This window comes from Hyperolius riggenbachi, chromosome 5 (assembly GCF_040937935.1).
Source record: "Hyperolius riggenbachi isolate aHypRig1 chromosome 5, aHypRig1.pri, whole genome shotgun sequence".
NCBI lineage: Eukaryota > Metazoa > Chordata > Amphibia > Anura > Hyperoliidae > Hyperolius > Hyperolius riggenbachi.
Genome location: NC_090650.1, coordinates 192,615,345 through 192,642,973, shown reverse-complemented (window position 1 = coordinate 192,642,973; position 27,629 = coordinate 192,615,345). Strand labels below are relative to the sequence as shown.

Sequence of the window (27,629 nt, the reverse complement as noted above, 5' to 3'; positions counted from 1 at the left end):
ATTCCAAAATACCTTTAGCTGTTGCTGCTTTGTTTTCAATATTCTAATTTCTTATTAAAGAGACACTGAATCGAAAAAAAAATATGATATAGTGAATTGGTTGTGTACTATGAATAATTACTAGAAGATTAGCAGCAAAGAAAATATTCTCATATTTTTATTTTCAGGTATATAGTGTTTTTTCTAACATTGCATCATTCTATAATATGTGCAGATTACACAACACTCAGCATTCAAAATGATTCTTTCAGAGCAGTCTGTGAACTAATGACCTCTCCTCTGGCAGAGAAAAAGTAAAAAGTTCAATAACAGTTAAGATAATAAAAGTCAGAAAACAGCCCTCTCCACGACTTTAAAAGTCGTAGAGATTAATGGCTTTTTTGCATAGAGATAATGTAACGATCGGTGAAGCACAGAGAGGATCTGATTACCGGTGATCTGCAGTATCACTGGGAATACAGATATATACCAGATTATAAGTGATCTGCAGTATCACCGATAATCCGATATACTAGCTAACCTCTGTTCACCTGAGTAGAGTGTAGTGTTTGGTGTAACAGTAACACTTCAAGGACTAGGCCTTAGTGCAGCAAGGAGTACTGCACAGCTTCCTTCCGCAGACCTGAGCTCTCCAAGACGGGAGGAGTCAGACTGACAGTAGGAAGGATTGTCTGAAAGTAACCCTAAGGACGAAGGGTCGCTAACAGAGCGAGGAACCGCCTCTAACGGTAAGGTCGGTTCTCGAGGTCAGACAAGCCAGGTCGTACACACACGGACAGATACAGTACAAGACCAGAAGACAAAGGCGGAGTCTAAGTACAGGCAGGGTTCGGCAACGGGGTATCAGATATATCGAGGTACAGAATCAGGAGGCTAGGAACGAGCCGGGGTTCGGCAACAGAGTATCAGAAATATCGAGGTACAAGATCAGAGTTCAGGAGGATAGTCAAGGCAGGTAAAGGTCATAACAGATAATCACAATCAAACTAGTACTTTAGCTATCAACAGAATCTAGCTAAGTGTAGGATTACAGCTCCAGCTGGTCCCGGCACACTTATGGATCTGACTACGGATCTGGGTGCTCCCACATATGTGATCGCAACGCCAGACACCAGAGAAATGACCAGCTAGCAGTATATATACACATGTGTTTTCCCAGCACCTCCCTAAGTGCTGGACCAATGAGGAGTGGAGTCAGAGTCAGCTGACCAGCCTGGTCAGCTGACTCACTTCTGGTTGCTATAAGGCCTGCCTCTCCACGCGTACGCGCGTCCTACGAAACCTGAAGGGACTACGAGTCCCAGCCACCGCAGCCCTGCTCTGCGGTGTCTCCGCAGTGGGGACATACGCGCCAACCGCCGCGTCAGACGCGGCAGCTATGCCGCGTTCCGCAATGCCATGCACGGGGGCAGCCGCCTCAGACTGAGTGGAGGCGGCTGCCTCCCCGTGCTTGCCCATATCGTGCTGACTCCTGGCGGCGGCTCTTCCGCGATTTCTGACAGATAACAACTGGAGTTTCTTAACTCTTCCTGTACTGGAAACAATTACACTGATGTATCTGATCTTAATGTTTTATTTCTTAGCTGTACTACACATACAAATCATAATATCATAATTTTTTTTTCCGCTTCAGTGTCTCTTTAACCAGTGCCATCAAGCTCTTCAAGTTTACACCAAATACATGGATAACATGCATGACTTTACAGTTATCCACATTAATGTGAGATGTGAGATTAAAAGCCATAGTTAAGTGGAAAAAAAAAGATAAATACTTGTTTTGCCTACAAAATATAGCTGTTGTACTGTTCACAGTCTTATTTTTGAGAATGTTTAAAGTAAAAGAAGAAACAATGTTCATTACGTTCCCCATCTTTAGTGCTTCTGATAGAAGCCAATCACAATGTAATTTCTTTATCTCTCTATTTCTTTTTATCCTCAGCATCAATGTTTGTGTACATTTGCCCACCCTCCTCCTTGAATTTATAGACACTCACACTGAGATCCATGAACATCAACAGCCACAGGAAGTAAGTAATCTTATCAGCCACCTTCTACCAGTTTAGTGTCAGTTGTCAGCCTCATACTCTACCACCAGCGAAGGCAAGATTAAGAGCCATGGGACCTAGTCTAGGTACAGTATATAACTTATACTACTTGTATCCTTATAAATAATGGGATTGTAAGGCAGGGTCATATAGATGTAAGTTTAGTAAACACATTGCAGTGGTTTTTAACATTTTTATTTTTGCAGTTTTATACCACTTTAAATTTAAATAGTTAAGTCCAGCAAGCAGCTGTCACCTGCCGCCTCCCCACTGACACAAACAGCACTTATGCAATTTCTTTAGTTCATGGTATGCATTTTAGGTAATACTTGCTTACATGTGGTGTTACCCTAAAGTAAAATTAAATGTGATTTTGTAACATCATTTTCTTGTATCTTAGAACTAACAACATTTAAGTTGAAAACTAAAGAAACAATAAAATCATGGTACAGTTCAAAGCTATTTTTTAAGAGGTAGTTACTGTACAAGAATTATTGATATTTATCAATAAATATCAATATCTTTTGTTGAACTATTACATTTATTGTTTATTAATCAGTGTTAACACTGATGCATTGATGCACCGGCCAGCACCCCCGGCATGCCGTGCCTGCTCAGGGAGGATCCTGATGGTCTGTGAAAGGACCAATGGGAGCCAGCCCTGGTGGCACATTTGAAAATGCTGCAAAACCAAGAAGATGTGTGCTTCACCGAGCTGAACCTGACTCATCTGGTTGCAAATTTAGCCTGATTGTCTGATTAAGGGCAAAGCTTGTGCAAATTAGCATTTTCTTTCCCTTGCCAGAATATGTAGGGATTTTTAAAATAATGAAGTAAAAGTTAAGTTTTAAAGTTCTGATGGGATCCTCAATTGTGTTTATTATATAAATCAGTTTTGTGTACTGTGGCAGAATATGTAGGGGCATAAACTAACTACACCGCATCATTGCCCTGCGGGGGTTAGTCCACGCAAAACATTTTGCACATCAACGGTCAGGGGCGCGGTGAGTAGCCCCACCCCTCCCGGTGCCCCCATAAAAGGTGAGCAGCATGAACAGCGCCCCAAGCTCTGTCACTGCTCATAAGTGCTGCAGCTGAATCCCTGGGGAGATGCTGAGAAGTGCAGAAACCCGCCCACCCCCCAAAAAATTGCTTTTCTGGGAATACTTTAGTATAGTGAGCGCCGGCCACACTTGTGTGCAGTGGGTGCATTGAAATCTTCAATTAAGGTCAAGAGGATATTGGTGTGGGTTAATTAAAGAAAGTATTTATGGTCAATAAGAACATAAAATGACTTTTTCATGGTTACGTTTTTATTTCTACAATAACTTTTTGTGGGAATAGTATCCCTATACCATTTTCATGGGAGAAAGGGGGGGGGGGGGCATCTGGGGATCCCCTTGTTGAAGGAAAAAGTGAAAAAATGACAATGTGTGAAAGTGAACTCTTTCTTTTTGCAAGCAGCCATGAAAAATTCATTGGAGCTTCATTGGAGTGATCCCGTTGTTGGGTATCCATTTGCATCCCTGTTTGCATATAAATCTGTTATCAAAATAGGGCAAAGCACAAAATATGCAAATACAAATATAAACTAAGTAACAAAAAAACCAACAACATACACTTCTCACCCACACCAATGCACACCAGAACAGTCACGACCAAGCACCTAGGTGAAGGTTATGAGTCACAGGTTGCTGAACAGATACAATTAGTATTTATGGAATGGCTTGCCAGTAAAAGTATGAAAAGTCATTCTTTAATTTGCATATCCAACATATCTGTTTAGTGCTGGGAACTATTTATAAAGAAGTGGTGATCTGTTTTGCAATCCATTTTACAAATAAATCCATCTATTGATGGAACAGCTTTGAATATAGGGGGGAAAATATGTCTTTACAAAGTTTGCAAATCAGGACATCTTTGCTATAAACTATTTTGAAGAGGGAAAATTTTATAAAGAAGTGGTGCACTGCTATATATGTTTTTTTTTGCACTTCATTTTTAAAACTCAGATTCCACCTACAAGATCCCCCTGCAGTATTCATGAGAAGGTGTTTTTTCTCTTTTTTTACATTTTTTTTTACAGTGGCAATCAGTGCTTTCATTGCTTATAAATATTGTCTTGGTGGAAATTTGCAGCTCGATTCACTTGAATGGAATAGTGGATCACCAGCTGCCACTGTTAAGCTGCGTACTCACCGCCCGATGGCTCCTGCAACATCCCCTTGATGACGGTCATCAGTGATGCCTCTTCCTGTTTTCAGGTTAAGGCGCAAGGTCATGAGACATACACGGCGTTGTGAGTGAGACTTCCACAATCGGTACTTTGCATGGTGTCATCAGGGATCTCAAAGATCCGATCTGCCGTGCCGGTCCGTCGTCATCTGCGCAACACTAGGCAACATTCACAATCGTGCACCTCTAGCCACCTCGCGACGTTATTTGAAAATCGCCCGTCATCGGGAAAATCATCAGGAAAATCGCCAGGTGGGTACACAGTTTAGTTTATGATACATGTACATGGCCCATAAACTTTCATTGCAGCCCTACTCTGCTACCTTTGAAGTAGGTGATCTGTTGAAAACTGGTGAGCTGAGTATTTTGTTCAAACCCCACTGTTCTCCATACCAGTCTATGGCGCTGACAACACTGAAATTGATGAAAATTATCTGGTGATCATAAACTGACCATGAGGCTTATCATCTCAACTAATATATGGTAACCATACTAAAGTGTTGATTACAGAAAGCTGGAAAGCACTTGTAACTGTGAGAGATCGCGGAAAAGCCTGCGGAAGCGTGTGTCTGGTAGCAAGGCAGAACGCGGAAAAGCCGCATATATTCCAGCTGCATGGTATTCCGGAAAATATAGTATCAGATCGGGGAGTCCAATTTGTTTCGAATTTTTGGAGGGCATTCTGCCATCAGTTAGACATGGAGTTATCTTTTTCATCAGGCTACCACCCACAGACCAATGGCCAGACCGAGAGAACCAATCAGTCTCTGGAACAGTTTTTGAGATGTTATGTGGCAGATGTTCAAACTGACTGGGTCAAATTCCTGCCATTTGCAGAATTTGCACACAACTACTTGAAGAGCTCCTCCTCAGATTTTTCTCCATTCCAGGTGGTAACTGGAAGATCACCTAAGTTCACCCCATTGCCAGTGGCTGCCACCCCGTTTCCAGCCCTGGAGAATTGGCAGAGGTCCTTAAAGCAGACACGGGGAATGGTAGAAAGAAACTTGAGGAGGGCTTTTCAGAGTCAGAAGAAACAGGCTGATAAAAGACATTCCATAGAGTGAGAACTTCTTCCAAGTGACTTGGTCTGGGTGTCCACACGACATTTGGCTCTGAAGCAACTGTCTCCCAAGTTAGGTCCCAGATTTGTGGGTCCGTTTCCTGTGATTAGGAAAATCAATGATGTCACTTATGCCATTGATCTCCCCACCAGCATGTGAGGGGTGAGATCATTCCATGTGTCCTTGCTCAAGCCGGCAGTGCACGTGGATTCCGCTCCCCCCCCCCCCCCCCCCCGTGTTGATTGATGACCAACCTGTATATGAGATTGAGAAGATTCTTGACTCCCGACTTGTGCAGAACTCTGTGCAGTATTTAGTGCATTGGAAAGGGTATGGCATTGAGGAGAGAACTTGGGTGCCAGAATGTCGCATGCATGCAGAGGAGTTGAAAAGGGAGTTTCATAACTTGCATCCTGAGAAGCCGGGCAGGAGATGTCCGGAGTATACTTCTCGGGGGGGGGGGAGTACTGTGAGAGATCGCGGAAAAGCCGCCGCATGTGCTACTGAGGAGGCGGCTGATTCCGCGTCCAGTGCGGCGGTTCGCACGCGGAAGCATGTGTCTGGTAGCAGGGCAGAACGCGGAAAAGTCGCCGCATGCAACAACAGTAAGGCGGCTGGTTCCGCGTCCAGCGCGGCGGTTTCCACGCAGCAGCATGTATCTGGTGTGGCTGAGTCTGTTAGTGCACACAGGCTTTTTTTTTTTTTTTTTTTTTTTTTTTTTTGCAGAATTCTGGGAGAGTCAGCTGACCACGCCGATCAGCTGACTCCAGAGCAGGGTACTATTGGTTGAGCAATTAGGGGTGGTGCTGGAGAGCACTACTCCATATATAGTTTCTGCTGGTCACTTGCAAGTTGTCTGCCGTTGCGATCACTACGTGGAAGCACTCAGACCTAGTCAGATCCTTCAGTGTGTTTGAACCAGGTGGACCTGGGAATTCACACTTAGCCAGATTATTTGAATTGTATTCTGTTTATCCTTAAGCTAGTTCCAGGGTGTAGAGACCAATGACCTCACACCCAGCTTAGGGAACTGTACTACCATCTGTGTTATATTTCAGACTAGTTCCAGGGTGCTGAGACCACGGACCTCGCACCCAGTCTAGGGAACTGTATTATCATCTGTGTATACTTCAGACTAGTTCCGGGGTGCTGAGACTAAGGACCTCGCACCCAAAATAGGCATTGTTTGATATATGTTATGACTTATAGCTTTTCCGACTACTCTTCTGTCTTCTGATTCGGTACCTCGCATATCTGATATTCCGTTGCCAGACCCTGCTTGCCTTGGATACTGAATCAGCCTTCTGTCTTTGTACTTTATCTGTCAGTGTGTTGCCGACCAGGCAAGGCTGATCTTGAGAGCTATCTCTCCTGTTAAGAGATAGTCTCCAGACCAGATAGTGACATCCACCGTCAGGTGTCACTCACTCTCTGGCCTTCCCTATCCTCAGCCTGACTCCTCCCCTTGAGGACCCTCAGGCTGCTGGAAGGTTCCTGTGCTCTCAGAGCAGTGTCTCTCTACTGTCAATTATCACCTGCTCAGCAGGTGCGTTACTCAAAGTATTACTGTTACACCAAACACCCACATACCTATAGGTGTCCAGAGGTTAGCAATATATCTGTATTATCGGTGATTCTGCAGATCATCAATAATCAGGTATATATCTGCATTCTTGGTGATACTGCAGTTAATCAGATTATCTCTGCATGCTGACACCAATCGTTACAGTAACACAACTATAACTGTATATAACTATACAGTATTAGATATGTAACTATAACTGTGTATAACTGTAAGTATCAGAACTTACAAAAAGCAGAGTAGGCATCCAATGCCTACTAAAGATGGCCCAAACATCAGATTTTGGGTTTGCGTGACTGGGTGTTCCGCCACAGACTTCAATGGGCAGGCAAATTTTAAAACATACAGGTACTATTTCTGGCCACAAAAGTGATGGAAAAGTTGTGCCAGAGATGACACCACTTGCCTTTCAACATCACGGTACAGTTTGGGTATCGCCTTTATGGAAAAATAACTGCGACCTGGTATCTTCCACTGCAGTGTGACAATCTCCACAAATCTTTGGAAGGCCTCAGAGTCCACCAGCTTGTATGGTAACAGCTGGCGGGCTAACAGTTATGACAAAGTCAGCAGTCAGACGTCGGGCAAGCGGGTGACTGACAGACCTTTGATTCTTCCACTCAAATATCTCCTTAACAGATACCTGGCTGTGGGCAGAGGAGCAGGAACTGCTCAAGTTGAGAGGCGGAGTGGAGGAGGGTGGCTGTGAAGGTGCAAGGGTAGCAGAGATTAAAGCAGCTGAAGATGTTGGACCAGGAGGAGGAAGAGGAGGCGGAGGGTTGCTTTGCATTTGTGTGCTGCTTTTCCTCTTTTGCTCAATCCATTCGTGTTTGTGATGGGAGATTATGTGCCTTCGTAAGGCAGTTGACCCTAGGTGGGTGTTGCACTTTCCACAACTCAGTTTTCGTTGGCAGAGATTACGGATGGCATCGCTGTAATCTGAGGCAGAGACACACAAAAAATGCCACACTGGTGAGCCCTTGGAGAATAGCATTATGGTGGTGGCAGCAGCAGGCATTGAAGGGCATGTTGGCTGGCTGACCCTAGGTGGCGATACATGCCATCGGACACTGCCATGAGCTGTTTGCGGCAAGCTCCCCCTGCTGCTTACAGCAACTCATCTCCTCCTCCTTTCTGTCTTTCCCTTTGAACTGTCCCCCTATTAATCTGGTCTTCTGGGCTCCCACATGGCATCCATGCTCACATCATCATCCATAGCTTCTTACATCCATGTGTGTAATGATGCCTAACTGAGACATATGAGGTGGTGTAACATCCTTAGCACCTTCATCTTGTAACAATAATGGCTGTGGATCAGTAAATTCATCACAGTAATGTGTGCATATTAATAACTCCTGCAACATCTCAAGTGGAGCGACTGTGGTGCTAGTAGTAGTGGTGGTGGAGGCTGCCGTCTGAGCGGTAAGTAGCTGTGGGGTGCCTGAATCAGAGCAGGAGGAGGAAGATATGTCACAGTTCCATGCGGAAGCTGAGGAAGATGAGGTGTACTGCTGTGTTAACCGGTCAACTATGTCTTCAAACGTTTTGGGGGGTTGAGAGTACGTACCCACTGAACACTGTGCATTAGTGGAGGGCCGCACATAATCATACAAGCATGACCTTAAAAGACCTTCGGGGTGGCCTGCCTCTGCCTGTCATTTTTTTCCAAATTGGGTATGCAGTAGTACTAACAATATTCAATAATGGTAGACAGTGTGTGTAATCACAAAGAGGCACACAATCAGTGTCAAATACACAGCAGCTGTGTGTGTGTATCACTGGGCTGTGTACTTTAACACACACACAGAGATATGGAGTTGTGATATTACAATGGTTGTAAAAAGGCTGAAGTGCTGTAAAAGCAGTGTGCGCAATCAAATGACTGCGAGGACTGTAGGCTGTATACAGTGTGTCACCCACACAATGAGATATCCTATAGTATGTTCAATCACAAATGCAGTTGGAAGATATGCACTGCTAATGATACTGTACTGGCTTGTAATAAAGATAGAACAGAATACTGGAGAACTACAAGGCCCAGCAAATGACTGCATGGACTGTGGGCTGTATGCAGTGTTTCACCCACACAGAGAGATATCCTATAGTACATTCAATCACAAATTCTACAGTTGGAAGATATGCACTGCTAATGGTAGTGTGCTGGCTTGTAATAAAGATAGAACAGGATACTGGAGAACTACAAGGCCCAGCAAATGACTGCATGGACTGTGGGCTGTATGCAGTGTGTCACCCACACAGAGAGATATCCTATAGTAAGTTCAATTACAAATACTACAGTTGGAAGATATGCACTGCTAATGATATTGTGCTGGCAGAACTACAAGCCCCAGCTGTGACTGTGGGCTGGGCTGTATGCAGCGTGTCACACAGATATGCTGTACTTTGATCACAAATGCATTTGGAAGATATGCACTGGTAATAGTGTGCTGGCTGAACTACAAGCCCCAGCTGTGGGCTGTATGCAGTGTCACACACACAAAAAAAACACAGCAGAAGAATATTAGCTCTCAAAAGGGCTTTTTAGGGTGCTTTCAGCAATACATTTCAGTGAGGAGCAAGCTAAACAACAGCCTTGCTAACTGTCCCTGTCTCTGCAGCAACCTGTCCCTTCCGCTCACTAAAGCAGCAGCTGGAGACAGAGCATGGCTGGCGCTGCTGCAGGACGGTGGGTCTGTGGGGGAGTGCAGCCTGATTGGTTGCCATGTGTCTGCTGACTGTGATGTAGGGGGTCAAAATTTAGGCCACTGACAAGGTATGGGGGGCGGGTCAAATGCGCTATGTGTTTGTGTCCCGCCATGGAGGCAAACAGCTGAATTTCGCCTGAGAACTGTCAGCCAACGAACGATTTGGGCCATCTCTAATGCATACAGTGGGCTTGATTCATAAAGCGGTGAAAACTGTTAGCACGCTGGTGAAAGGCCCTTTATCACGCTTAAACTCAGTTTAGGTGTGATAAAAACAAACTCGCACGAAATTCCCGCGCGCAAAGTTTTGCATGCGCAAAGTTTAGTGCACATAAAGTTTTGCGCGCGTAAAGTTTTATGCACCCATTAAACCTTACGCAATTTTCTGCGTGCCCCGGACTTTGCGCGCGTAAAACTTTGCGCGCAAAACTTTGCGCGCGAGTTTAATTCTTGAAAACGGTGCCAACCTACTAGTGCAAAGGTTATCACGCCTAAGCTACTTTAGGCGTGCTAAGTAGGTTAGCACTGCTTTGTGAGTCAAGCCCAGTATGTTTCTCTTTTTATGTGCATGGAAATAGAGCAAATGATGCATAGGTGCTTATCCCACTTATGCTATTTGCCTAGTTCATGGTATGCATTTTACATATTACTTGTTTACATGTGCTGTCAGCCGAACATCAAATTTATTGTAATTTTGTGAATACACCCCATGGTTTGTAAGATCATAATATTGTATCTTAAACTAATAAGATAAAAAAATTAAAATTAAAAGTCATGGTCCAATTAAAAGGACCTTTTTGTAAGAAAGGTATCTACTTTACAAAAATTATTGATATTTCTTATTAGTTTTTGATTAAATATTAGTAATATTTGTGTAACGATTGGTGTAGCACACAGATGTCTGATTATTGTGTGATCTGCACAATCACCAATAATACAGACTCTATACCCGATTATGTGGTGATCTGCAGTATTACCATAATGCAAGTATAGACGGCTGAGAAACAGAGGTGCAAAGTGTTTGGTGCAACAGTAGATTAAATGGATAGATCTTACCAGAGAAGCTGGCGAGTACTATCTGAAACAACAGTGCTAGACCTCACCAGGGGAGCTGGTGGGTACTAGCTGCAATAACAGTGCTAGCCCTCACCAGGGGAGCTGGTGGGTACTAGCTGCAATAACAGTGCTAGCCTTCACCAGGGGAGCTGGTGGGTACTAGCTGCAACAACAGTAGTATAAATAATAGGTTTTTACCAGAGGAGCTGGTAAAGTACTAATAACAGGAGTGACAACAAAGTTTGGCTAAACCTTACCAGGGGGGCTGGTAAGGTAATATCAGCACAAGCGACTGAATAGTTTAACTAGACCTTGCCAGAGGAGCTGGTAAGGTAGTATCAGTCACAGGAGCTGTATAACTTAAACTAAACCTCACTAGAGGAGCTGGTGGGTATTTAATCAAAAGAGCACCTCACCAGTGGCTAGGGCCCACTGGTGAGTAGAGAGGTCAGACAGGCAAGGTTTGGCAACTGAGAGGCGAATACAGTACAGAAACGTGAGGCAGAAGAATAGTGAGTTATCAGGCAGAGGTTCAGCAACTAAGGTCAGATAGGCAGAAGTACAGAATCGATGAGCAATAGCAAGGTCAGAGTATAGCCAGAATCATACACAGGTAATCAGTAATACAATATACAATAGTCCTAGTCTTGTGTGAAATCCCTGGTTTCCTCCCAGATCAAAGCACACCGGACACTAGTCTCAGGTCTGAGCGTTAACATGAGTGTATTCGCAACAGCAGACAAGTTGCTAATGACCAGTGAAGGCTTAAGAAGCCGAGGAGAGCTCAAAGCCGCGCCCCTTACCTATCATCCAATCCGAGCGGCGTGAGTCACCTCTGACGTCAGCCGACTGGCAGGTCAGCTGACGCGCCTTCTTCCAGCATAAAGGTCCTGTCTCCGCGCGCGCCCGCGCGATACAGCGACCCTATGAGCACGAGACAGTACCGTTCCCGGCGTGCTAGACGCCGACGGAGCGGATGAGGCCTGAGAACAGGGAACAAAGGCGGCTGCGGGTATACCCTGCGTGTCCGCAGCCGTCATAGTTGCAGATGTTACAATTTGGCAATAATCAGTGTTAACATTAATGCTAGTATAAGAATACCTGTTCCAGAGTTGTCTGTGCAATGGAATAGCTTTTAATTTGAAGGTTGGTCTTCATAGTCTCCAAAACCTGAAATAATTCAGCCAAACTTCTATTTTGTTGAGGAACAGAGTATTCCAAAACATTTTGGTGAAATTTCTGTGGTAAAGATAAAATTTAAAAGTTTTAATAAAACAAACAAAATAAACAAAAAAAACCTCTAACAAATAATAAATAATTTTTGTAATGAATGGCAAATATAGTAAACCATCAGGTAACAATGCCTAATACTTCAGTTACGGTAACTGTTTATGAAAATTATTTACATTAAAGTACACCAGAGTTTAAAGAAAGCAAACCTATTTTTTTTAATTCTCTAAACATTCATTTTGCAAAAGAGGTGTCATCTTAACCACTTCCCGACCGCCGTATGTACAATTGGCGGCCGGGAAGTGCACCCCGCAAGGACCGCCGTATTGACAATTGGCGGCGGTCCTTGTAGGGGCATGGGCGGAGCGATCGCGTCATCAGTGACGCGATCCTCCACCTCCGCCTGGCGCCGCTCACCCGCCGCAACATCCCGCCGGCCATACGGAAGCGCCGGCGGGATGTTAACCCCGCGATCGCCGCATACAAAGTGTATAATACACTTTGTAATGTTTACAAAGTGTATTATACAGGCTGCCTCCTGCCCTGGTGGTCCCAGTGTCCGAGGGACCACCAGGGCAGGCTGCAGCCACCCTAGTCTGCACCAAGCACACTGATTTTTCCCCCCCCCTGCCCCAGATCGCCCACAGCACCCATCAGACCCCCCCCTGCCCACCCCCCAGACCCCTGTTTGCACCCAATCACCCCCCTAATCACCCATCAATCACTCCCTGTCACTATCTGTCAACGCTATTTTTTTTTTTATCCCCCACCCTGCTCCCTGCCCCCTCCTGATCACCCCCCACCCCTCAGATTCTCCCCAGACCCCCCCCCCCCCAGACCACCCCCCCTGTTTACTGTATGCATCTATCCCCCTGATCACCTGTCAATCACCTGTCAATCACCTGTCAATCACCTGTCAATCACCCATCAATCACCCGTCAATCACCCCCTGTCACTGCCACCCATCAGCCAGCCCCTAACCTGCCCCTTGCGGGCAATCTGATCACCCCCCCACACCAATAGATCGCCCGCAGATCCGACATCAGATCACCTCCCAAATCCATTGTTTACATCTATTCTCTCCTCTAAACACCCACTAATTACCCATCAATCACCCCCTATCACCACCTGTCACTTTTACCTATCAGATCAGACCCTAATCTGCCCCTTGCGGGCACCCAATCACCCGCCCACACGCTCAGATTGCCCTCTGACCCCCCCTTATCAATTCACCAGTGCATTAATTACATCTGTTCTTCCCTGTAATAACCCACTGATCACCTGTCAATCACCTGCCAATCACCTATCACCCATCAATCACCCCCTGTCACCCCCTGTCACTGCCACCCATCAATCAGCCCCTAACCTGCCCCTTGCGGGCAATCTGATCACCCACCCACACCATTAGATCGCCCGCAAACCCGCCGTCAGATTACCTCCCAAATGTATTGTTTACATCTGTTATCTTCTCTAAACACCCACTAATTACCCATCAATCACCCATCAATCACCCCCTATCACCACCTGTCACTGTTACCTATTAGATCAGACCCTAATCTGCCCCTTGCGGGCACCCAATCACCCGCCCACACGCTCAGATTGCCCTCAGACCCCCCCCTTATCAATTCGCCAGTGCATTAATTACATCTGTCCTTCCCTGTAATAACCCACTGATCACCTGTCAATCACCTGCCAATCACCTATCACCCATCAATCACCCCGTCACTGCCACCCAACAATCAGCCCCTAACCTGCCCCTTGCGGGCAATCTGATCACCCACCCACACCAATAGATCGCCCGCAGATCCGACATCAGATCACCACCCAAGCGCAGCGTTTACATCTATTCTCTCCTCTAAACACCCACTAATTACCCATCAATCACCCCCTATCACCACCTATCACCACCTGTCACTGTTACCCATCAGATCAGACCCTAATCTGCCCCTTGCGGGCACCCAATCGCCCGCCTACACGCTCAGATTGCCCTCAGACCCCCCCTTATCAATTCGCCAGTGCAATATTTACATCTGTTCTCCCCTGTAATAACCCACTGATTACCTGTCAATCACCTATCAATCACCCATCAATCACCCGCTGTCACTGCCACCCATCAATCACCCCCTGTCACTTCCACCCATCAATCACCCGCTGTCACTGCCACCCATCAATCAGCCCCTAACCTGCCCCTTGCGGGCAAACTGATCACCCACCCACACCAATAGATCGCCCGCAGATCCGACATCAGATCACCACCCAAGCGCAGTGTTTCCATCTATTCTCTACCCTAAACACCCACTAATTACCCATCAATCACCCCCTGTCACTGCTACCTATCAGATTAGACCCCTATCTGCCCCTAGGGCACTCAATCACCCGCCCACACCCTCAGAATGCCCTCAGACCCCAGCCCTGATCACCTCGCCAGTGCATTGCTTGCATCTATTCCCCCCTCTAATCACACCTTGAGACACCCATCAATCACCTCCTGTCACCCCCTAGCACACCTACCCATCAGATCAGGCCCCAATTTGCCCCGTGTGGGCTCCTGATCACTCGGCCAATCCCTCAGATCCCCCTCAGACCCCCTTCCGATCACCTCCCCAGTGCATTGATTGCATCTATTTTTCCCTCTAACCACCCCCTGAGACACCCATCAATCACCTCCTGTCACCCCCCCTAGCACTCCTATCCATCAGATCAGGCCCAATACAACCTGTCATCTAAAAGGCCACCCTGCTTATGACCGGTTCCACAAAATTCGCCCCCTCATAGACCACCTGTCATCAAAATTTGCAGATGCTTATACCCCTGAACAGTCATTTTGAGACATTTGGTTTCCAGACTACTCACGGTTTTGGGCCTGTAAAATGCCAGGGCGGTATAGGAACCCCACAAGTGACCCCATTTTAGAAAAAAAGACACCCCAAGGTATTCTGTTAGGTGTATGACGAGTTCATAAAAGATTTTATTTTTTGTCAAAAGTTAGCGGAAATTAATTTTTATTGGTTTTTTTTCACAAAGTGTCATTTTTCACTAACTTGTGACAAAAAATAAAATCTTCTATGAACTCGCCATACACCTAACGGAATACCTTGGGGTGTCTTCTTTCTAAAATGGGGTCACTTGTGGGGTTCCTATACTGCCCTGGCATTTTAGGGGCCCTAAACCGCGAGGAGTAGTCTAGAAAACAAATGCTTCAAAATGACCTGTGAATAGGACGTTGGGCCCCTTAGCGCACCTAGGCTGCAAAAAATTGTCACACATGTGGTACCGCTGTACTCAGGAAAAGTAGTATAATGTGTTTTGGGGTGTATTTTTACACATACCCATGCTGGATGGGAGAAATTTCTATGTAAATGGACAATTGTGTGTAAAAAAATCAAACAATTGTCATTTACAGACATATTTCTCCCACTTAGCATGGGTATGTGTAAAAATACACCCCAAAAAGCATTATACTACTTCTCCTGAGTACGGCGGTACCACATGTGTGACACTTTTTTACACCCTAAGTACGCTAAGGGGCCCAAAGTCCAATGAGTACCTTTAGGATTTCACAGGTCATTTTGCGACATTTGGTTTCAAGACTACTCCTCACGGTTTAGGGCCCCTAAAATGCCAGGGCAGTATAGGAACCCCACAAATGACCCCATTCTAGAAAGAAGACACCCAAAGGTATTCCGTACGGAGTATGGTGAGTTCATAGAAGATTTTATTTTTTGTCACAAGTTAGCGGAAAATGACACTTTGTGAAAAAAAACTATTAAAATCAATTTCCGCTAACTTGTGACAAAAAAAAAAAACTTCTATGAACTCACCATACTCCTAACGGAATACCTTGGGGTGTCTTCTTTCTAAAATGGGGTCATTAGTGGGATTCCTATACTGCCCTGGCATTTTAGGGGCCCTAAACCGTGAGGAGTAGTCTTGAAACAAAAATGACCTGTGAAATCCTAAAGGTACTCATTGGACTTTGGGCCCCTTAGTGCAGTTAGGGTGCAAAAAAGTGCCACACATGTGGTATCGCCGTACTCGGGAGAAGTAGTATAATGTGTTTTGGGGTGTATTTTTACACATACCCATGCTGGGTGGGAGAAATACCTCTGTAAATGACAATCTTTTGATTTTTTTACACACAATTGTCCATTTACAGAGGTATTTCTCCCACCCAGCATGGGTATGTGTAAAAATACACCCCAAAACACATTGTACTACTTCTCCCGAGTACGGCGATACCACATGTGTGGCACTTTTTTGCACCCTAACTGCGCTAAAGGGCCCAAAGTCCAATGAGTACCTTTAGAATTTCACAGGTCATTTTGAGAAATTTCGTTTCAAGACTACTCCTCACGGTTTAGGGCCCCTAAAATGCCAGGGCAGTATAGGAACCCCACAAATGACCCCATTTTAGAAAGAAGACACCCCAAGGTATTCCGTTAGGAGTATGGTGAGTTCATAGAAGATTTTATTTTTTGTCAAAAGTTAGCGGAAAATGACACTTTGTGAAAAAACACAATTAAAATCAATTTCCGCTAACTTTTGACAAAAAAATAAAATCTTCTATGAACTCACTATACTCCTAACGGAATACCTTGGGGTGTCTTCTTTCTAAAATGGGGTCATTTGTGGGGTTCCTATACTGCCCTGGCATTTTAGGGGCCCTAAACCGTGAGGAGTAGTCTTGAAACGAAATTTCTCAAAATGACCTGTGAAATTCTAAAGGTACTCATTGGACTTTGGGCCCTTTAGCGCAGTTAGGGTGCAAAAAAGTGCCACACATGTGGTATCGCCGTACTCAGGAGAAGTAGTATAATGTGTTTTGTGGTGTATTTTTACACATACCCATGCTGAGTGGGAGAAAGATCTCTGTGAATGGACAATTGTGTGTAAAAAAAATTAACAAATTAACAAAAGTCCAATGAGCACCTTCAGGCTTTACAGGGGTGCTTACAATTTAGCACCCCCCAAAATGTCAGGACAGTAAACACACCCCACAAATGACCCCATTTTGGAAAGTAGACACTTCAAGGTATTCAGAGAGGAGCATGGTGAGTCCGTGGCAGATTTCATTTTTTTTTGTCGCAAGTTAGAAGAAATGGAAACTTTTTTTTTTTTTTTTTTTTTTCACAAAGTGTCATTTTCCGCTTACTTGTGACAAAAAATAATATCTTCTATGAACTCACTATGCCTCTCAGTGAATACTTTGGGATGTCTTCTTTCCAAAATGGGGTCATTTGGGGGGTATTTATACTATCCTGGAATTCTAGCCCCTCATGAAACATGACAGAGGGTCAGAAAAGTCAGAGATGCTTGAAAATGGGAAAATTCACTTTTTGCACCATAGTTTGTAAACGCTATAACGTTTACCCAAACCAATAAATATACACTGAATGGGTTTTTTTTAATCAAAAACATGTTTGTCCACATTTTTCGCGCTGCATGTATACAGAAATTTTACTTTATTTGAAAACTGTCAGCACAGAAAGTTAAAAAAATCATTTTTTTGCCAAAATTCATGTCTTTTTTGCTGAATATAATAAAAAGTAAAAATCGCAGGAGCAATCAAATAGCACTAAAAGAAAGCTTTATTAGTGACAAGAAAAGGAGCCAAAATTCATTTAGGTGGTAGGTTGTATGAGCGAGCAATAAACCGTGAAAGCTGCAGTGGTCTGAATGGAAAAAAAGTGGCCGGTCCTTAAGGGGTAGAAAGCCCTAGGTCCTCAAGTGGTTAAGTCTACTACAGAACTTCCAAAACCAACCTGGACTGACCTCATGTCTTCTGAAATACCATATTTTAGTAAACACAGGTTGCTAGTTTACTGTGGTGCAATCAGTATTTCACAAAATTTGTGCTGAAAACTTGTTTAATATCTTCTACTGATACAAAGTGGCAGCCCAGGTCAATAGTCAATGGCCATAATTGACTAACATCCTACTGGTGATAATTTGGCAAGTGAAAACATCACAAAACATCAATCGGCATTGTAGATTTCAATTCACTAAAAATTCTCTACTTCAGCATTCAGCATTTCTGATTTTCACAGTGAGCATATTCCCTTATCACCCCAGTCCATAAGTTATCATCAGGGATGATCACAGATATGCAAATTATTCTGAGTTGATGCAAATGTATGCAAATTCTTATGCAAATATATGCAGCTTGAAAATGGACTAATCAATTTAAACCTGGGTTTAAATTGATTGGCCTGTTTTCAAACTGCATACATTTGCATATATAATTTCAATTTTCAAATTTGCATCTTATTGATCATCCCTAGCTATCACTTCTGTGGTTTTCCTTGCATGCGCTATGGAAGGTACACACATAGGCAGAATGCAAATCATCCCCTCTGGCACCTCCTCTGCCAGACAAGAGTGACTGTGTGTGCCGTGTGTATGTGTATATTTATGTGTGAGTACAGAGCATGTGTGTGTGATGTGTCTTGACCATGTCAGGTTCCAGGGTTTTTACTCCTTAAGGTTTCTGATAATTATGGCATCTGTTCAGAGATGGAAATGTGAACAGGATGTGAGTCTCACATCCAAGAACCTACAGTAAGCTCTAAACTGGATGTGAAACTCACATCCAAAAATCACAATTACCGAAAACCACAAGTGGTTAAGAACGGCTGACGCCAGGTGGTAAATTCTTACATACTGAAGAGTTGCCATCTCTTGCAATACTCTCTGTGAACTGACGTTTTATAAAATGTTATCCTTAAGTTAAGGATCCAATCCTTTACTAAATTTAAGGATGTGATCCTTTCATCAAGCTGAGAATCCAATGCTTAACATAAAGATTGTGTGGAATAAATTGTTTAGTGAATACATATTGATTTATCACAAAAGGTGATAGCAGGAAAACTGACTCAAAATCTTTAATGAAGATGGCAGATAATGTGCCCATCTGTAAGATATTATTGGTTACCTGATCTACCAACTTTTCTGTAGATTATGGTTTGCATAACAGTATATTTTTCCTTAAACAGTTATATTTTTTCTTAAACTTTACTACAGTTACAGACTACCCAGCAGGCTCACGGTGACAAAATCTACAGCGTACACCCAGGCAACAACCTTAAAAGTTTCAGCACAATCCAGCAGAGATGACAGCTACACACCTGTAAGCAGTTCCCTCTTGGAGATCTCAAACACAGACTTCAGCTCCCAGGGAAGCCCCATAATGGCTGTTCTCTATAATGTCAGATCAGTAAACAGCAAGACAGCAATCATACATGACCTAATAGAGTCTTCTGATTTGGCCTGCTTAACTGAAACCTGGCTTTCTGAACCTGTGGGCCCCACCCTGGAGGTTGCCGTGTCATCCAACTATTCTGTGATATACTGCAACAGGAAAGAAATCAGGGGTGGAAGGGTTACACTTTGCTTTAGTTTGAAAATCAGACCACTAACTGTAGGACCCACCAACTCGTTTGAATGCTTAAAGAGAATCTGTATTGTTAAAATCACACAAAAGTAAACATACATCTCCTATTACCCTCTGACACAATTTCGCTGATCCTCGCCGCATTAAAAGTGGTTAAAAACTGTTTTAAAAAGTTTGTTTATAAACAAACAAAATGGCCACCAAAACAGGAAGTAGGTTGATGTACAGTGTGTCCACACATAGAAAATACATCCATACAAAAGCAGGCTGTATACAGCCTTCTTTTTGAATCTCAAGAGATCATTTGTGTGTTTCTTTCCCCCTGTTCTCATGCACTGAAGTTTCAGGCTGCTTGTTTCTTCCTGCAAACAGCTTTGCCCTTGTCTGTAATTCTTCAGTATGTGAAAGCCCAGCCAGCTCAGAGAACAATTTATCCAGCTTGTAAAAGGCAGTGTGCATAGAGGGGCCTGGAAGCATAGCAGAACCACAACACTGAAGAACTTGGCAGCCTTCCAGACACAGGCCGACAAGTCTGACAGGGGAAAGATACATTGATTTATTACAGAGACAGTGATAGTATAAAGTGCTGCAGTAAGCCTGAACACATTAGAATAGCTTTTTGAACTTGTAGGATGATAAAAAACAGGATGCAATTTCTGTTACGGAGTCTCTTTAAAGAGAAACTCCAACCAAGAATTGAACTTTATCCCAATCAGTAGCTGATACCCCCTTTTACATGAGAAATATATTGCTTTTCACAAACAGACCATCACAGGGCGCTGTATGACTGATTTTGTGCTGAAACCCCTCCCACAAGAAGTTCGAGGACCGCGGTACTTTTGGCAGTTTGTTACAATGTAACAAGGTTCACAGACAGGAATTAGCTGTTTACAGCTGTCTCTAACAGCCAAAACAGCTAGCAGCAGCTACATAACCTGCCCACAGTAAAAATGTCAGCATGTAATAAATGCCAGAATGTAAATCGAGGAGAGGAAAGATTTTACAATGAACAAACACTGACTAAATCATTTATACATAATTATTGTAAAAATGAAACACTTTTTTATTACATTATTTTCACTGGAGTTCCTCTTTAACCTCCTTGGCGGTAACCCCGTGTGTGACACGGGGTAAGCCACCGGAGGGTGCCGCTCAGGCCCTGATGGGCCGATTTACATAATTTTTTTTTCAAACACGCAGCTAGCACTTTGCTAGCTGCATGTTTGGTCTGATTGCCGCCGCCCGCTGCCGATGCGCCGCTACCCGCCGCAGATATAGGCCCCCCCGCATACCCCTTGCGCAGCCTGGCCATTCGCCGCCAGGCTACGCTATGGGGTGGATCGGGACTCCCTGTGACGTCACGACGTCCATGACGTCACGACGTTCGTCGCCATGGCGACGGGGGAAGCCCTCAAGGAAATCCCGTTCAGAACAGGATTTCCTTATGGGCAAGCGGCGCAGGAGGCGATCGGAGGGGACGGGCGGATGCCGCGGAGAGGGGGGAAGCATGTAGCTAGCGCTAGGCTAGCTACATGCTAAAAAAAAAAAGTGAAAAAAACCCTCCCGCGGCTGCGCAGCCGCGGAAATTATACCGCCAGGGGGGTTAAGGGCGCAACATTCAGAAAAACATAAATATATTGCTGATCTACTGAGTGCTCGGCCTTCCTTAAGGTACTTGTAGATCTCATATGCAACCTAACACTGGAACACCTCAGATGGATTGTTCTTGGAGATTTCAATACATGGGTGGGCACCCCCACTTCACAGTTAGGAAGTGAGCTACCTTGTGCCATAAATTAACTGGGCTTCTCCCAAGCAATCAGCTATGCCACTCACATGAAAGGTCAAACTCTGGACCTTATATTCCATATTGGTCTGTCAATAGCGAGTGTGGAAATTAATCCTGTTGCTTGGTCAGACCATCACACCATCCACTTCTCCCTCTCAATATCAGCTGCCAAACACCTGTTCAAAAATCAAATAAAATATTGCCACTTAAAAGGGCTAACACCACAACATATCCGAGATAACCTCAGCTTTGATGAATTGACAAACTCCAGCTTGGACCCTGATACGCTGGTGTGTGTACAAGTGTGTGTCCTCCACCTTTGAGACCATTGCTTCTCTGCGCACCAAACATCTTACGCCACACCATCATGCACAGTGGTTTCTATAAAAGAGCTGAAGAAACAAGGTCACAAATTTGAAAGACTGTGGTGAAAAATCTTAGTGCCCAGAAGATAAAGATAAACATGCCTTAATCTTCCGCTTGAAGAACTACCAAAAGATACTCAAAGGACCTCTGTGAGAAATTTGCCTTCTTGAGTGGCAAAACCCCAAAAGTGTCTACGGGGACTTTTTTATTCACCTCTGTGCCACTTTAGTATGCGGTGCCCCAAGGCTCAATCCTTTCTCTATTGCTATTCACAATGTATATAATACCGCTTGGAACGCTAATCCAAAAACATGGCCTGACATACCACTGCTATGCTGATGATGCCCAGTTATGTCTTTCCTTCAAGCCTGGTGTGACAGAACCAACTCCAACTATAAACGCCTGCTTAGCCAAACTACAGCAATGGATGAGCGACAACTGGCTGAGACTAAATGCAGATAAAACTGAAGTCCTTCTGATCGGATGGCAGCGCATGACAACAAAACAACTTAAAGGACTACTGTACGGGGTCGGGGGAAAATTAGTTGAACTTACCTGGGGCTTCTAATGGTCCCCCGCAGATCCACTCTGGGCCCCTCCGCACTTCTGGAATTTCCAACTTTAAAGTCGGAAAACCACTGTGCCTGCACAGCTGTGTCCTCGCCACCACTGACGTCACCAGGAGCATACTGCACAGGCACAGACCATACAGGGCCTGCGCAATACACTCCTGGTGACATCAGCAGGAGGGAGGGAGCGGCTGCGCAGGCGCAGTGGTTTTCTGACTTTAGAGTCGCAAATTCCGGAAGTGAGCCAGAGGCACAGGACGTCTGTGGGGGACCATTAGAAGTCCCAGGTAAGTTCAACTAATTTCCCCCCTACCCCTACAGTAATCCTTCACTTGCAGTCTTTATTGCTGGGAATATGGAGGCACAGATCTACACAACTCTGAGCATGTGCATGGCCTGGGAGTTCTAATTTATGGGGATTTAAACTTTAGTACTCTCTGCTGTGGTGAAATCATTCTATTTTCACCTGAAGAACATTGCAAAAGTCAAGCACCTCATCCTATCAGAAGATCTGCCAATGTTAGTTCATGCTTTCATTACATCCCGACTGGACTATTGCAATGCTCTCTTCAATGGCCTTCCAAACAAGGACTTGTACCATCTACAGCTGATACACAATACTGGTAACAAGAGAAACAAAATAGAGAACCGGGCACCAGCCAGCAGGAATTGCTGCACACAACACCTTTAATACATCCCCAAGGTTCCTGACAGATTAACCATGTGTTTTGCCAATTTTGTGTGCTATTGTTGCCTCTGAAGAAGCAGTACTATCTGTGAAACGGCTGTCAGGCTTTTGCAATGATCTGTCAGGAACCTTGGGGATGTATTAAAGGTGTTGTGTGCAGCAATTCCTGCTGGCTGGTGCCCGGTTCTCTATTTTGTTTCTCTTGTTACCACATTATATGCTGAGTGATCCGGAGGCACAGCTTCTAACTCCTGCTACCCCCTTGGGTCTGCCCACCAGGGTATCTAGTGCCACTCTACGTGTCTACTCTCTACTGTGTCATTTCTGATACACAATACTGCTGACAGACTGTTAACTAACCAACCTTGTCACTGCCACATAAAACCGGTCCTGCACTCCATTTACTCTCTACCTATAAAATGGAGGTTTCCTTTCAAGATCAGCCTACTTACAATTAAAACACTACATAATCTGGGCCCTGGATACATGAAAGAAAGGTTGCCGCTCCTACATTATTGGAGTCCTTACCTCAGCAGATCAGGACAGCTCCATCTCTGGATGTGTTTAAATCCAGCCTGAAAACCCACCTGCTCAGTCAGGCATTTTCAGAAATATAATTGTATTGTGTTGATTCTTCATCCTACTACCAGTTACTCAACCTGAGACAGCCTAAGAACTTTGAGTTCTATGGGTGAAAAGTGCAATAGAAATGTTATTGTTATTGTTGGTGAACCAGAATTCATTGTAGTGTGTAAGGGGCTACAAAGGACCAATAAGCCCACCTACTGAAATGCTATGGAAAACAAAAGTTTGCCTTCTTAAAACAGAAGGTATTTGTAATTATTCAGATTGAAATGAACATATGTCACAATGCATCACTGCTGAATATGCAAATCACCCTTTGTTATTCATGAAAGTTAGCCACACCTCCAGAACCACTGCTGAAATGCAATAATGTGTCAGCTTGTTAATTGTACAGAGCCACAATAATCCAACATGCATACAGACTGTTTTGGATTAGTTGATCCTCTTCAGTGCATGGCAGGGATTAATGTGGCTCTGTGGGGTAGGACGCTGTGGTTACAGTAACAACCACTTTGCGGCACTACAGAAAACGGAAGGATGGAGGAACTGGAGGACTTGGCAAGAGAAGGAGCCAGAGAAGCATAGGCGGCTACAGTGTCCCTCTGGTTGCAGGAAGAAGAGCCTGTGTAATTCAAGACCAACGGAGAGGGAGAAGAGAAGCGTGGAAGCAGCAGTGGCAGGAAGCATGGAGGGCCCGGAGAAGCTGAGGTGAACACAGGAGGAGGAGAAGAGGTGCCAGCTTACTTGCTCCCTGTACACTCTGCATCTATATACTGTATCTTCGGATTATATGACACACCCACTTTTTGCTCCAAGTTTTGGGGAGCAAAAAGTGTGTCTTATAGTCCGAAAAATACGGTAATTGCTTATGGGCCATACTACGTATTTTGCACAATGCCCGGTAAAATTTATGTGTGCAGTCTGCACATGTAAATTTTACTGGTATTTAGCGAATAAACTATAAGAAAAAAAAGGATGCAAAAGAAAAGAAAAATGTAAATGCAACGTATTATTATTATTATTATTTATTTATAAAGCACCAAAATATTCTGTGGCACTGTACAAAGTAAGAAACATGGTGTACAAAAATAATACAGGCAATGGCATACATCAATATACAAAATGCAGAGTAGGTACAGAACACAGAACTGGTACAAAATAAAGAATTGGTAATTGCAGTGACAAAATGATTATCAATGAATGTGTAACAAATTCCAAAACACAAGCGGTGGAGTGGAGAGAGAGCCCTGCCTTTGTGAGCTTAGAAGCTAAAGGAGTCAGGGAGGAACAAGAGGTGGTGTAGTATAAAATATTCATTTTTAGAGGCAGTGTGCTTTAGAATTATCTTGTAGCTTGGCCAGAGATGAAAGGGCAACTGGCATAAGGTAGAGTAAATGCTTGAAGGAAAAAGTGAGTTTTGAGGGCATGTTTAAAGATATCGAGGGTTGGAGAATGACGGATGTGTTGTGGCAGGGGATTCCAGAGGAAGGGTGAAGCACGTGTGAAATTTTGTATACGTGAACGCCCGGAGATAATTCTAGAGGAGGACAAAAAAAAGGTCATGTGCTGATCTAAGATTGCAGCTGGGTTGGTATCTGGAAACTTGTGAGGAGAGATTTTTGAGAGCTTTGTAAGTTAGAGTTAAAGGACCACTATCACAAAAAATTGTAAAATTTAAAATAAATGTAAACACATACAAATAAAAAGTGTGTTTCTTTCAGAGTAAAAAGAGCTATAAGTTACTTTTCTCCTATGTTGCTTTCACTTACATTAGTTAGTATAAATCTGACAGAACTGACAGGTTTTTGACTAGTCCATATCTTCATGGTGGATTCTCAGTATTTCAATTATTCTTTACAAAAACACTTTCTGGAAAGGATCTATACAAAGATGCCAGCTACTCCCACTACCTGTTTGCACACTATTCTACCAGTTGGACTGAGCAGATGCCATTCACAAAGTCCTTTTGAAAATAATTGTGGGTTCTCTGTGTTTTCTTTTTTTTTCAAAAGGACTTTGTAAACAGGAACTGCTTAGTCCAACTGCCAGAATAGTGTGCAAACAAGTAGCGGGAGTGGCTGGCATCTTTGTATAGATCCTTTCCAGAAGGTGTTTTTGTAAAGAATTATTTAAATGCTGAGAATCCCCCATTAAGAGATGGACTAGTCAAAAACCTGTCAGTTCTGTCAGATTTATACTACCTACCAGGGCCGGGCCGACACAGAGGTTCACAAGGCTTCAGCCTCTGAGAGGCATTTCAAACCACAGGCAGTCCAGGAGAAAAAATTGTTTCCCACTTTCCTGAGAGGTGTACAACTAAGGGTGCGGAGAGAAAACGCTCTGCACAATTGTTCTTATCAGAAGCAGAGCAGAGGCAGTCTTTAGGAGTCATGCAAAGTTTTGTAGACAGATTTGTCGACAGTCCCTCCCTATTCAGTGTGCAGCATGGTGTTCAGCGCCCTTCCCACCCTTTCCCCTGTCTCTACCCCCTCTTCAAGTGTATTGAAGTGATGTTGGAGGAGTCTGCAGAGAGCCAGTTCCACTCCATCAGAGGTGGACTGAGTGAGTGTTCTGCAAACCATGGGCTTGATTCACTAAACCGCGAAAACTCATATATCACACCTTATCAAAGATATCACACCTTATCAAACTCAACACACCTTATCAGAGTAGCATAGTGAGCGCCATTAACTTGTGCCTGCTAATTGGCAATGGCATTCGTCCTGCCCTGAACCCCTGTGGGTTCGTAGCGCTCACTATGCTACTCTGATAAGGCATGCTAACTTTGATAAGGTGTGATATCTTTGATAAGGTGTGATATTTGAGTTGTCCCGGTTTAGTGAATCAAGCCCCATGTGTGTCTGTATACATGGGGAAAAATGCATGTTTTATCACAGAAGCTAATGTAATTGATAGAGAAAATGCCTGCAGGGCTTCACCACTGTCTGTTTTCATCTGCATGTGGAAAACATATTCAGGTTGCACTAGCCAACTGAGTAACATTGGTTCTCAGTTTTCCTGTGCAGACAAGGGTGCTCCCATCCTTACCACAGGACAGCACAGTGAGGTCAGGAGGCCCCAAGAGTAGCAGCTGTGTGCCCCTTTGAGTCTCTGTTGTCTGTGTGAACAGGTCTGTGCTCTTATGAGGGCTCTGTCATAAGGGCTTACCACACTCTGTGGGCTGCCACAGTCATAGTCTAATGTCCTACCAAAATATTATTATGTATTTATATAGCACAGACATCTTCTGCAGCACTTTATAGAGCACATAGTCATGTCAATGACTGTCCTCAGAGGAGCTCACAATCTAATCCTACCTTAATTACAGTGCAATGTCCTACCATATTATCATTATGTATTTATATAGTACTGACAGCTTCCATAGCACTTTACAAAGTACATAGTCATGTTACTGACTGTCCTCTGATGATGCGCTCACAATCTAATCCTACCACAGTCATAATCGAATGTCCTACCATATTATTATTATTGTTGTTGTTATTATTATTATGTATTTATATAGCACTGACATATTCTGTAGCATTTTACAGAGTAAATAGCTATGTTATTGACTGTCCCCAGAGTAGCTCACAGTATAATCCCTACCATAGTTATAGTCTAATACAGTGGTGTCCAACTGGTGGCCCGTGTGCCGCATCCAGCCCTCCAGGCCTCTTGCTGCAGCCCACCAGCCGCTGGCTCTCTCTGAGGGAAGCTGCGCAGACTCAGAGCGGCAGCGGAACGGAACGATCTTAGCCCATGCTGGGCTGGCTGTAGTGCGGAGCTGAGATGATGCCGAGTGATACGCACTCCAACCGCATCATCTGGAACTCATTACAGGCCGGCTCAGCGTGAGGCGGGAGATTTAGCTACCGGAACTGCTGCGAACGTGAGGAGATCAGCGCTAGAGGAGTGCTCTGCCAGGTGAGTTGATTATATTGATATTTAGAGGTTTCTGGCCACATAAAGGTATATTGGAGGGTGGGGGAGCCCAGAGAGAGTGGAGGAACACTGCCAAATGTTATTTTTTGAGGGGAAACGCTGCCAATCTAAATGCATTTTGTGTAAATATGCTGCCAATTCTGATTGAATTCTGTGGGAATCTGCCTCCAATCTGATTGAATTCTGTGGGAAGTGCTGCCAATCTGATAGCATTTTGTGGGGAATCTGCCACCAATCTGATTACATTTTGTGGGAAATCTGCTGCCAATCTGATTGCATTTTGTGGTGAAATCTGCTGCCAATCTGATTGCATTTTGTGGGGAAATCTGCTGCCAATCTGATTACATTTTGTGGGGAATCTGCTGCCAATCTGATTGCATTTT

The 27,629-nt window shown here is 44.2% G+C and overlaps 1 protein-coding gene across 3 annotated transcripts in view; it reads right to left on the bottom strand.

Moving 5' to 3' along the window:
* The window catches only part of ABCA13 (ATP binding cassette subfamily A member 13), a 770,386-nt gene that overhangs the window by 10,242 nt on the left and 732,515 nt on the right, over window positions 1–27,629 (bottom strand). For 2 of the 3 annotated variants that reach the window (XM_068236514.1, XM_068236515.1), the window contains exon 60: window positions 11,789–11,926. In XM_068236514.1, coding sequence (XP_068092615.1) covers window positions 11,789–11,926 — 138 coding nt within the window. Of the gene's footprint in view, window positions 1–12; window positions 66–11,788; window positions 11,927–27,629 lie in introns of all 3 variants that reach the window. The other variant, XM_068236516.1, reaches the window with a different exon arrangement.